Source organism: Ornithorhynchus anatinus, chromosome 17 (genome assembly GCF_004115215.2).
Source record: "Ornithorhynchus anatinus isolate Pmale09 chromosome 17, mOrnAna1.pri.v4, whole genome shotgun sequence".
Classification (NCBI taxonomy): Eukaryota; Metazoa; Chordata; class Mammalia; order Monotremata; family Ornithorhynchidae; genus Ornithorhynchus; species Ornithorhynchus anatinus.
The window spans coordinates 21728027-21741337 of record NC_041744.1 but is presented as its reverse complement, the minus strand read 5'-3'; the positions used below and the strand labels follow the sequence as shown (position 1 = coordinate 21741337).

Below are 13311 nucleotides of genomic sequence, written 5' to 3'. Positions count from 1 at the left end.
CTTCAAATAAAGCTTCGAAGAAAGTCACTCGCTTCTTTCAGTATGTTTTAATTTCTTTTTTTTTTTTTTACAAAATAAACAGTATCAAGTAAATTAAAAGCATTTTCATTTACTTGTTGCTTGCGAGTTTAAGTGTACAGTACAAATTGTAATCGATATCTTCAAATAATAGATGTCTTAAAGCATACCCTATAAAATTAAACTATATCAAGCATTGAAACTCAAAAGGAAGACGGAAAATAAATAAGCAATGACAAAAACACCACTTTTCAAAACCCAGACGTTTTTTAGTTATGGAAAATATGATTTTTAATATGTACATACATTACCATATTTAATAGAAAGTTACCTCTTATAAATCCCACAAAATGTGACGGGTATATAAAGCATCACATTGGCGCACGATAAAGTACTGTTATAACCCGGAAGAAATCATCCATTGAATTTCAGGATTTAAACACTGTCAGGTGGGCGACCTTAGGGAACGCGGAATTTTTAAGAACGACTCAGTCCTCCGACATTTAACCTAAAGGACTCGGGGAAGTTCTGCACGCGGAAGCAAAATCTACCACTTGATCTTGCGATCAACAGGGCCGTGCCAGCCCCGCTAACGGTCGGAGACCATGTCTGATCCCCGCCTCTGTGTTCTCCCCCCGCGTTTAGTATAGTGCTCTGCACAGAGTAAGGACTTAATAAATATTCCTCCTCCTCCTCCTACGGCTAACGCCGACCTAATCCCGATCACACCCTTAGCCCATGATTGGGAATCTCTGTAGAGGAAGATTAATACTACAGTATTAAAATGACCCTTCCGGGCAGGGCTGATCTGACATACGGATCAGTGCTCCGTATTGCCGGTCATTCACGAACTGCTCATCGATGGCCTTTTTACAAAAAACAAAAACAAAATCGGAAGGGAAAAATAGCAATCAATCAAAGCGTGGACTGTTTCCAGGGGCCCAAAACCAACGATTAGAGCAGATTTCAGGGGTCCCACTCACCAATTCGGTAACTCTGTAAACGAAAACCCTGTTGAGGCTGGTTTTGTAGGGCTCCCTAAAAGAATGATTTGACTCTTTTTTTTTAAAGAAGAAAAAAATAATCAACCCTGCGCAGAAAGCACTATATAAGCACTTGGGAGACTTTGCTAGAGGTAAAAGATAATTCCTGCCCTTACGGATTTTACAGTCTAACAGTTACCAGATCTCCCGTTTTGGAAACGGAGTCAACTTTGGGAGATCAGGAGAATTGCACCAAAGTTCAAAGGGAACCGAAAAGCTTTCATAGAAACAAATTCCCAACATGAGCATAGAAAATCTGTGCAGACAATTACAAATACAGTTCAAAACGATCTTTATTAGTTAGGTCGATCTCGGATCTGCCAAGATCGAGAGCTAACAGGTATTTTTTTTAAAAGATCCGATAAAGTATCCACTACACGGGTGGCCACTTTCGAGTGCATAGATGTACACGGCGGCCCTTCGGGCTCAAAGGCGCCACCAGTAGGAAATTTCACCGGTGGGTGGGTGTTTGTGTGACCGGAAAAGTCAATTCGGGGTTCCTAGCCCCCTCCACGCTGTGCACACACCAATACCGCCCTGGCTGTGCCGTCGCGTTTGTCGTCTACGGTAGTCGGTGGTGTTTTCGATTCGCCTCGTTTCGCGAAACCGAGGAGGCTCTGCTCACCAAGAGCTGCTCCTTTCTTGACAGCCGGTGTGCCAGGCCTGCTGCCTGTGGCAGTTGACTCCCGGTTTTCGGCCGGGATGCCTCGGCCTTCGGGTCGCAGGGGCCTTAAAAGGTTTCCTCCGGCCTCTTGCTTTTCAGTTTCGGTTCCCCACACTGCAGCTGGATACCCATTCTTCTCTCGCGTTCCACCCAGCAGAGCTGGAGATGAGCGCAGGAGCCATTTTTCATCTTCCTGTCTGATAGCGAGTTCCTCAAGGCGCTCGTTCGCTTGCCTTTCCCGACTAAATAGCTAACATTATAAATCTTATCAATCCAACAGCTGCCTCAGAAATCTGTACCCATACTCCGTACCTGCGTATATGCGTGGTGCATTTCATTGAATGCTCATTTATTCGGATTCCATTTTTTTTTTTTTTTTATGTCTGTTGCCCCTCCCGGAGTGCAAACTCCTTTGTGGGCGAGGAAAGTGTCTCGTGCATCTGTTGTGTTTTCCCCCCACATATCACACTCGGTGGGTACTGACTACTACTACAACCACCCCTTGAGGAATCCCGTGTGATATCCGTGGCGATGACCCACAGAACACCACTAGAGCTCTGGGATCTTTAGCTGGGCCTGGGGCTAGGCTGTCGCCACCGTTTGACAATCTCCTGCCTGACTTGATTTTCTGTTCCGTCCATCTACTGCGGGATGGCCTGCCTAGGCAACAGAATTCTGTGACGGCATTTAGTTCTGGCATTGCCCAACTAGATTTCTGGTGACCTCCTCGGCCTCCCTGGCACCCTCCGATACCTCGGTTTGGTTTTCGACTTACCGCTAGCCCCAAACGCCTGGCTGATTTGGCAAAGCAACTTACGGTCACTCACGTCTCTTCTTGGGTGTCTGCCTCTAAAGTGCAGTCACCTGTGTTGGGTGATTCTTGAATGACCGATGAGGATTTTGGACGGAGCTCCAAGTCTGTTGGGTTGGAAGAGTCTCCGGAGGGTGGAGAAGCTGAGTCGAACCCCCGCAACCAGATCTCACCCAGGTCTCCCGTTGCCTCCTCCAGCCTGGCTGCAGAGAACAAATTCAAGCGGACAGGAACTGACCACACATCCCTGCTTTACCACGATGGCTCCGATTATTCGGGAAGCCAGGCCACTGCGGAGTCATCTCAGGAGCCTGACAGACTTCTCGGGACAGCCCAATTCCAGACCTAGTAATGGTATCACATCCTTTCGTGAGGTCTTTGAAAAACCTCTAGAGGTCTTGGCTCTTCTCTCTGCAGCTTTTCCTGGATCTGACATATCGCGTCTGCTGCCCGACCCTGGGATCCGGACACTGTGGTCCTGGGAGCCCTGGGTCAACCATCATCTTGGGCGGGTGAGCGAGAAATAGTCCGGCCAGGACCTTGCCAGCAATGTATTGAGACGACCTGCCTCAGCAACTGCGGGATTCGGTGGCTCGTCTCGAAGACGGTGACGACGGTGGCGTCTTAGGGATCCTGAGGCGTCTCTTCCGTTCCACCTGTCGATGATGGAGCCTCCCGGCAGGAACTGGGGGGACGGGGGAGGAAGGTGGGGCTCAGTCCTAAGACTAGAACGCCGACCTCGTGGACGTGTGTCTGCGGGGCGCTCCCTCTGTGATGGCCAGATCCACGCGGGTGTGTCATCGGGGCCAGTGGCCTTGCTAGGTTTCCGGGCTCTGACTGCTGCGATGACCTCCTCGATCTTTGGGGTAAGTGCCACACCTAACCACAATGGAAGATATTTTATGTCTTCGAGGGCCTCCTCTTCAATAACGGAAGGAGTTTGGGGGAGAATACTGAGATGCCCTTGAGACTTCTTCAGGATTCTCTCCTTGCCGAGGCCCTTCGGAGATGCTCGATGTCCCGTCAGGGAGCCTATGACCTCTAACGAGGCCTAGAACTTCCTGGTCTCTTGGCCGTCTGTGGAGCCCCGGGGGTATCGATGCGGTGATTGTCTTGCTGCAGGTGGACTGCTCAATCACCAAGTCACTTGCGTTGAGCCAGTCTTGGACTTCCCGAAGGCCAGAAGGATTCCTGGGAGGCGGAAACGTGGAGAAAAGCCCGCTGGTTGTTTCTTCTGGGGATTAGGGTGGAATCCTGCTGCCAAGTACCTGGGGGACGTCAGGGCTCTCCAGGAGCTTGCTCTTTAGCTGCCTTGGCGGTCTGGAAGCCACTTTTCGATGAAGTGGTCGTAGAGTCACTGAGAGCTTGGAGTGCATAGAATACATACTTCAGCCGTGGATATTACGGTACCTTAGGCACATCACCTATTATACCTTTTAAAAAGAAATACCTTGAGCTTCAATACTGTACAATATGGAGGAAGATTGAGCAAATGCCTTTATTGCCTTATAAAAATTAGATTAAGTACTACTGATTTCATGCATTTGTTCAACGACTTGTCCTAAAATTTCATCCACGACATCAACGTCATAATTTACTTGCTGCAGATCTAGATCGGGCATCATCGTTGCCAGCAGCTGGCCGACATTCACTCGGAGTGATCGCAGTTTAAAGCTGCAAAGACGGAAGACTCAGCATTAGCGAGCATACAGGCTGTAAAACAACATAGTAAAATGAGCTGAAAACTAAGATGAGAAATGAAAACAAAGCCACGTTCCTCAAACCAGGGTGCAAGTCATCTATTTTGGGACAGGCACAGCACAGCTGTGAGAGGGCATTTATCGGCTCTCCGCTGCCAAAGAAAATCTTCTGCCATAGGTAGGGTTTCCTGTGGGGACTCAACTCAGTTTTCCTCAATTTTACATTTCATAATGCTACGCTGGCACTACACAATGGTTCCCTATAGTCTGTGGGTAATTTCGAAGCCCAGATAAAATAGTAGGTGCCCATTAAAAAACAGTAGGTGCCCATTAAATACCATTACCACTCCTCCTCTTCCTCTTGGCTGACTTTCTTTCACAAGGTCCTTCAACAACCCTCCTGTGCTTCTGAGCTAAAAGAATTTCCTGGAGGATCAAAAACATATGCCGAGCCCAGCCTCTTTAGCTATCTCCTCACTCACGGCAGGGCAGAACTGGTTATTAAATGAGGCTCGATTTACTTCTCAACCCTCGATGACTCTTGTTAATAGTGGAGAGACAGATAGGGTCCCATAGGGTAATTTAAACTCTAACCCAACCAATTACACAGTCATGAAGAAGTCCCACTATCTTCAATGATATACATTTATATATATATATATATATGTACAACATACAGTGATGTATAGATATAGATATATTTTTATGGTATCCGTTAGGCACTGTACTAATTGGTAGATATAAGCTAATTAAGTTGGACATGGTCCACGTCCCACATGGGCTCACAGTCTTAATCCCCATTTTACAGATAAAGTAACTGAGGAACAGAGAAGTTAAATGACTTGTCCAAGGTCACCAGCAGACAAGTGACTGACCCAGGATTGGAACCTAGGACCTCTGACCGCCAGGCCCACGCTCTATCCGCTATGCCGTGTTGCTGCTTCTTATTGAGCGCTTACTGAGTGCAGAATACTGCACTGGGTGCCTGGAAGACCACTGCACAGCAGAGTTAATAGTCACTTTCCCTGCCCACAAGGGGTTCACAGTCTAGAAGGGAACTCTTGATAAACTTTTCAGAGTAGTCACACTGGCTTAGCTGCCAGAGTTCCATCAACGGCTTTCAGAAATGCAATCTAAGTATGGTGGAATGGGCTTGAAGTTCTCTGGAGTTTTTCAGCACAGGATGATTAGTATATCCAGTGTGCTGTGCTGCGTTCCAAATATACAAACCCACCCTGGAAGCAGGAGATTCCCCACACTGCTCAACAGCTATCCCAAAAGAACCCAGCTCTCCCCTTTTAGACTGGAAGCTCCTTCGTGGGCAGGGGTTATGTCTACCGATTCTAGCTATTACTCTCTCCCAAGTGCTCAGTGCAGTGTTCTGCATTAAGTCAGCGCTCAACGGATACCACTGACTGATGGGATATCGCCAGCCCCAAAGAACCGTTCTGCGCTGAAAACTCAGCCAACAAACGGGAGGGCATGGACAGTTTCTAAGGCCAGGCCAGGCTTTACAGCCCTAATTGCCTTCCTTAACCTAGTCCATTAGATAGACCTCTAAGCTCCTGTCAACTCAGAAGTACAAAAGAATGGGGAGGCAACTGCAACTGCAAAGCCTTTTAGTACAGACAGAATTACCTTTCCCCATCAGAAAACTTCACAGAGTCTTCGACATTACCGGTTGTAGAATTCTCCGTGCTTGGCACTTGTGGAACTGAAGCTTTTAACTGCTCAACTTCGCTTTTGAGTTCTTCGCATTGAACCCCCATTTGGGTTTTTTCCACTTCTAACAGCTCCACCTGAAACAGAACCATAATCAAAATAAGTTAACCTTAAGATGCTTCTGCAGCCAAACGCCATTAGCTGTTAGAGTACAGAGGATAGAGAACCTCAGGAAATGATCTTTAAGAAGGAATTTTTGAAAAATGGAAATGGTGGAAAATTGTTTTTCCCTAACTTTAAAGCAGATGCCACTTTTTCCCCCACACCCTACTTTTGAATTATCTTGACGTGTGATTCAAAAGGGAGGGTCTGTGCCTCCCTCTCTCTCTCTCTCTCTCTCACACACACACACCTACACCCCCCTCCTCCGGCCGAACCACCAACCACCTCCCTCAAAGGGGGCGAAAAGGTAATCAGGATCACAAAACTTCATCTGGCAAGGAGAAACTTGTATTTCCACTTGGGATGTGTTTTCCTTTACCACCCCCAAAGGCCTAATGTACACAAAATAGAAATGCACCTTTGGAATCTTAGCGGAATGTTAACTCCGCTGTTTAAAAGAGGGATGACCGGAAGAAGAAAACTGACCTCACTTTTATACTGGTCTCTTTCAATACTGCATTTATCCAGCTGCCTGAAGACATCATCAAGCTGAAAGGCCATTACGTCCACTTCGGTTTTATTCTCGGGGTTTGAACATTTACTGCATTCGGCCTTCAAATTCCGCAGAGTGTCACACTGCTCCTTCAGCTTCTCCACCTCTTTCAGGGCCTGTTCGTACAGACCCGCCAGCTGGTCTGCTCCCTGACTTGCAGAGCTCCCAGGAACAACTGCAGGCATTTCCCCTAGTAATTCAATATCTATTTCCGTTGACTGATGGCATATTTCTTTCTTCACGTATTTATCATTCATTTCGAGGATTTTCTGCTCCAGGCCTTGTACTTGTTCAGTTAACATTTCACACTGTTGCCGGTAGTTTTCTTTTTCTTGGCACGCCACGAGAAGTTGATTTCTTAGTTCCACTACCTGGGTTCCAGCATCACCAAAATCCCTGGCAATGGCTTCCTTGCTTGTTTCAGCTTCTCTCCTGGGCTGTTGCATCACCGCGCCATTTCGTGAATCAATCTCATCTTCGACGGCTTCTTCTTTTTTCACAATGATGTTTGGGATTTCAGTTTGGGTCGCTGCCGTTCCCTGTTCACATCTGGGTCCCGAACCGGTATCTTCCCGCGTGCTTTTGCTGGTTGCACTCTCTTTACGTGGGCTGCTTTGCTCTGGGTGCCCTGGTTCAATTTTTATTATTGTCACGCCACCGTCGCTGGTAGGCTTGGGAGTACTACTTTCCTCTAAAATGATGACATCTTCATCATCATCCTCTACTTCAAATGATTTGTCAGGGGCCTGTCCGTTTAACCTGGGAATCTTCGCACTTGACGGCGTAGATACAGGCAGCCTCCGCTTAATGCTAGAAGAGAGAAGGCAAGAAAAGGTGTCAAATGGCCAAAGGAAGTGACCCAGTTGGCTGGAAAAGTTTGAGATTTATGTGACGCTAACCCTCCCCGTAACCAGAATGGGCTGTCAAAGGCCTTGCGAAAATGGCTTTTTTGTTGTTGTTACAGTACCTGTGAAGCACTTATAATGTGCCGGGCACTGTTCTTTAAGGAAAATAATTCAAAGAAATTTGTCCTGTGACTTCCATGTTGGCCCCAAACAATTTCACTAGGACTTGAGCACGCGACTGAGGAGCACTGCACTACACAATTAGGAGAATGCCAAAGAGGTAGGAGACTTGATTACTGTCTTCAAGGGGCTTGGGGTATAACTGCCTTGGCAAAATCCTTTTGCCCTTGGATAAAAAGATGCTAGTATCCTTGTGTGGCAATTTATGCGATTGTCTTATCAAGGCCATTTCGGGGGCTGGTCCGGATGTCTGTTTTATCTACAGAAGACTAAGGACGGTCCGCTGTGAAGCCCATCTGTGTCCTAATACCATGGCTGAGGGGAACAGGGGATGGAAAAAGTGGGAGGAATGCATCCAACCCTCTGGGTAAGCGCTTACTACGGTACTCATTCTTAGAACAGTGCATGGCACATAGTAAGCGCTTAACAAATACCAACATTATATATTACATACACTGCACACAGCGCTCAATGAATATGACCAAATTAATGAATCCCCCAAATGACCATTATACCCAGAAGGTTGAAACCTACCAAAAAAAATAAATACATAAAACAAATGTGCATTAGGCCTCCCCAACCTTTTCTAAAATTTCATCAGGAAGGAGGCAGGCAGCAGGAAGGAGAGCCATTTGAATCAACACAAATTTGACTGGCTTAGGCTTTAGGCTGGCCCACAGGCTCATCAGCCCCTGCCTCGGCCTGCGTGGGACAACGCTTAATCCTTCTCCCCCTAGCAAAGGGTGACAATTCCCCTTTGGGGTGAACTACAATCAAGTTAATTCCTAATTCAGTAGATGCCTCAAAGCACAATCCTTCCTACTGACTGATCCGTGTAACATGGCGTGAGCTCACTGGGGGCAGGGAATGCGTATGTTCGTTGTAGTACTGTACTCTCCCAAGTGCTTAGTAGAGTGCTCTGCACACAGTAAGTGCTTCGTAAATATGACTGAATGAATGAACGAGAGGAACCGTTAGAATGTCCTAACCCCCATGAAGAGCCCATTCATAGCTTCGTTATTCTCATGCAGAAGGAAAGGGCACTTCATACTAAGCCACTAACCTATTGCAGTCGGCATCAGATGGAGGTGAAGATTGCCTATTATTTGCACTATTTACAGACCTAGTGATGATAGTTTTTCCCATTTCTGCCAGCTGTAACCTTGAGTTATTCTCCTTCACAGGGGTGGTGAAGTCTTTACTTGAGGAAACAGAAGACTCTCCATACAATACTTCAGTACTAATCTGAAAAACAAAAGAACTTAAAGTGAAAAGAGTTTGAACGAAAACACTACAGACATCAGGACTTAGGTAATAATAATAACTGTGGTATCTGTTGAGTGCTTACTCTATGCCAGGCACTGTAACTAAGTACTGGGGTGGCTCCAAGCAAAGTGGGTTGGACACAGTTCCTGTACCATTTGGGGCTCACAGTATCGATTCCCATTTTACAGATGTGGTAAGTAAGGCCCGGAGAAGTGAAGTGACTCGCGCCAGGTCATGCAGCATACAAGCGGCGGAGCCAAGATTAGAACCCATGACCTTCTGACTCCCCGACCTGTGCACTATCCACTACATCTTGCTGGTACATGGGAGAGCTCTGTTCAGGTGGGACCTGGGCTACAGATATCCCCGGGGGCAGCCTGGAGAGGAGACAAGCTGCCTGGCCTAGCGGAAAGAGCCTGGGTCTGAGAATCAGGGGACCTGGGTTCGAACGCCGGCTCTGCTGCAGGCCTGCAGTGTGACCCTGGGCAAGTCACTTCAAATCTGGGCGCCCCAGTTTCCCTACCTATACACTGGGGATTCGATATCTGTTCTCTGGACCTTGAGTCCCATGTGGGACAGGGATTGTGACCAACCTAACTGCCTTCCACTGACCCCAGTGCTTAGTACACTGTCTGGCCCACAGTAAGCACTAGCATGTATTATCATCATCATCAAGCTACAGAAGAGTGGGTGGGGAGCCGTCAGCCACGTATGGTAAATACACTCAAAGCTTTCCTCTGGACTGAAACTCCCAGCGGACGCAGGGGCAGCTAAACATATGCGGGAGTACCACCCAAACCAGTCCAACCGGGTGCCCAAGTTCCGGGGCCCAATCCCATCATGGTCCCCAGATGGGGTGAACCGGGGCATGTTGTAGCCAAGCTTCTAGGGCTGTCTGCCCGTGCTCTCCCCACTCAGCTCTCGTTGGCCATATAGGGAAGTGTATATGTGCCCCTGAGAAAAACAGTCAAGGGTTAATAATAATACTTCTGGTACTGTTTAAATGCTTCCTTTTTGCCTGCCAAGTACTCTACTAGGCAAGATAACTGGGTCAGAGTGGGGACAGGGACTGCACAATCTAAGTAGGAGGGACAATGGGTACTAACACCCAATTGTATGGAAATTGGAACACTGATAATCTGAGTGACTTGTAACTTTGAGCAAGTCACACAGCAAGCTAGTGGCAGAGCCGGGATTAGAATCCAGTTCCCCTGACTCCAGGGCTCACGCTCTTTCTGCTAGACCTTGCATTTTATAACAATTCACTGTAACACATTTATTTTTCTCCGAGAACAAATTGTATGAGCAACTAGAACGCTAATAAATGTGTTTCATGTGCGAAGGGAGGGTGAATAAATGGAAGATTTCACTCAGCCTCTGGACCGAAGCTGAATGCCAGCAGCAGGGGACACTCTCTCTCTTGGGAAATAAAAGCAAAGGAGAGAAACTGATCACCGTGTAGCCATGGTTCGCAACCTCAGAAGAGATACAATCTGAGAGTCTGAAGGCCAGGTGTTGGTTTTTACCAAGCTTTTCAAAAATTCAAATTCTAAAGCAAACAGAGATGAAAGCTCTCACATGAGTCTGCCCATATAATAATAATGGTCTTTATTAAGTGCTTACTATGTACCAAGCACTCTTCTAAGCACTGGGATAGATACAATGTAATTGGTTTGTCCTGCATGGGGCTCACAGTCTTAATCCCCACTTTACAGATGAGGTAGCTGAGGCACAAAGAAGTTAAGCGATTCGCCCACAGTCATATAACTGATTAGTAGTGGAGCCGGGATTAGAACCCGTGAACTCTGACTCCCAAGCCTGGGCTCTTTCTACTAAACTACGCTGACTGTCATATATTGTCCTCGGTTCTGGAAAGCCCTAGACTTAGCTTTTTAAAAAGGAGTTGGCTCTCCTGCTAGCCAAGCACCACCCTCACCCGCCCCCAACTGGGAAATGCCCTGGACAGTTATTTCATCTGACTCTAAAGAAAAACCACAACAGGAATGAAGTGCGGGCAATCTTTTCTATTCCCATCTTTCTCAGTGGAGTAAAGTGATGAACTTATGTTTTATCACTGAACTGACCACCACTTTTGAGATACAGGTCTTACTTGCTCATAAAATGATTTTTTCCCCTGGAGAATTGACTGATGCATATAAGAGTGTAGATTAAAAAAGGATCCCTCCCCACCCAAATCATCAAAACATATGCTCATATCAGACATAATCATATTCAATCATATACAGAGGAGTCTAAGGAATTCATCGGGACAAATTGACTTAAGTATTGGAATTGTCTTAATATTCTATGAAGGTCCAGCTTTTCTCCTAGTCATGTTCTGAAGCAGAGGAATGGACTAAATCAACTCTCAAGGCCCTTCCAACCCTCTATAAAAGGCCCTTGTTGGCAAAACTCAATTTTTACTATAGCAAAAGTTCCAAATCTTTGTGACTCCAAACCAGAAGATCTTACCTGGGGGATGAATTCCAGTCGCTTGATCTTGAATTTCTCTCTGTCTCTATTTTGGGGGGAAGGAGGGAGAAATGAACACACAGTAAGTTTCCATCTACAAGTAGTATTTGTTCTTCTGGGACACCTGACCACTTGCACCACAGGACAGCTGGACCAGCCAGGGCTCAGACGGGATCCTGGCTCGGAGAACCCACGGCTCCTCGGATGGTCAGAATCCCAGCACTCAGAAGAAGAGGAATACCCAGAAACTCTGGCAGCTCAGCAAAGGGACAAACAAAACCTGACGTGAGACCTGCCCCCTTGGAATTACATCTGTTTGGAAATTCCCAGATGGACCTGGGTTCTAATCCTGGCTCCGCCACTTATCTGCTGTGTGATATAGGACAAGTCACTTCACCTCTCTGTACCTCTCAGTTACCTCTTCTGCAAAATGGGGATAAATACTATGAGCCCATGTCCCATGAAGGACATGGACTGTGTCCAACTTATCTCGTATCTAGCGCTTACTACAGTGCCTGACACATAGTAAGCGCTTAATAAATACCATAAACACACACACACACACACACACACACCCTACCTCTCTCCCCCATCCCTCAATACCTCTGGATTGACTGTGGATTTTTTTTCCTCAAACCCATGGGGGACTACTATGATGTAGGCTATTTATGCTAAACCAAGCACTTCCATTTACTGTGAACCAGCTGTTTGGGGACACACAATTTTACGAGGTCAAGAAATAGCTGTTTCTGCAGAGCACGCTGCTAGGTTTTTCACCAGACACCAGGCTTTTCTGAGCACAGGTTCTTCCTGAAAGTAGAGGGAAATGGACAAATACCTGGCGGAGGCAGGGGAATGCGTTTTCAGGCCACCTGAAGGCAAGGATCCCCAGTCTCATACAGTGAGAAAATTCCCACCTGTCCCAGCAAGGAACTTCTCCATCAGGTCAACCTAATTCGACTTATTTAACATATATCTACCCCAGTACTTAGAACAATGCTTGACACACAGTAAGAACTTAAAAGATGCCATAATTCAATAATTAACTGTAAGTCATTTCAGTGCCTCCTTCTTTCTAACCAGCTTTTGGATTAAGTCTTTATTTTGGGGGGAACTCATTCATCTCAATGCTTTAAAAGATCTTCTGGTAGCACTCAACTGTATTTATTGATTACTTACTGAGTGCAGAGCACTGTATTAAGCACTCAGTAGAGTACAATATAACACTGGTGGTATACGTGTTCCCTGCCCACAAGGAACCCGACACACATACACATACGTACACACAAACACACACATTCCCCTCCCCCGGATCCCATCCTGAAGAGGGGAAAAATGCTTTAATAAAGGTTCCTGAGTAAACACAGCAGCAACACTGATATTGCCCTTTCCTTCCTGGTCCTTTTTTTTTTTCCATCTCATGATTTTTTTCACACCAGTCTCTAGTACTCACTTTTTTTTGTACGTTTTTTCATAAGTAGGATGCACCAGGTCTTCATCTTCAGGTTCTTCTGGCACGCTACAACTCCTGATGGGAACAGGAGGGAGAAAGAAATCATGGACTGTCTTTTTCAACCGGCCGCCTTAGCACCTGCAGGCTTCTGCTCCCGAGCGGATTCACTTTACCTGAACTGGGGGTCGGGGTTCAAGGAGCAGTACCATTTGTCCGGAAGGCAATCGATCCCATCTGGCAGCTTCCGCCACTTGAGGCAGGAGTCACACTGAACCCACAACTGATCGGGCCGTTTCCTGGAACGAAACATCAAACCTCTGGAGGTGAAAGGGCTCTTTGGGTTGGGGGCAGCAAGAGGGTGCGGAGGGACTTGGCGTGGGATCGCTCGCCAGAACAGTCCCCCATCACACAGGAGGCCATTTTCTCCCTGTTGAGGTGAGGCAGAGACTGCTGATGGCTAACTTTCAGTAACAGCTAGTTCT

General features: G+C 46.8%; 1 protein-coding gene across 4 annotated transcripts in view; it reads right to left on the bottom strand.

The window, feature by feature from the left end:
* Nucleotides 1–32: 32 nt before the first annotated feature.
* The window catches only part of MORC3 (MORC family CW-type zinc finger 3), a 39161-nt gene continuing 25882 nt past the window's right edge, over nt 33–13311 (bottom strand). Inside the window, exons 11-17 of one of the 4 annotated variants that reach the window (XM_029081851.1) lie at nt 13003–13125; nt 12830–12904; nt 11377–11422; nt 8702–8883; nt 6547–7423; nt 5875–6035; nt 33–4210 (exon numbers count right to left, since the gene is read on the bottom strand). In XM_029081851.1, the coding sequence (XP_028937684.1) occupies nt 4057–4210; nt 5875–6035; nt 6547–7423; nt 8702–8883; nt 11377–11422; nt 12830–12904; nt 13003–13125 (1618 nt within the window). In that variant the 3' untranslated portion in view covers nt 33–4056. Of the gene's footprint in view, nt 4250–5874; nt 6036–6546; nt 7424–8701; nt 8884–11376; nt 11423–12829; nt 12905–13002; nt 13126–13311 lie in introns of all 4 variants that reach the window. The other 3 variants (XM_039914419.1, XM_029081853.2, XM_039914420.1) reach the window with 3 other exon arrangements.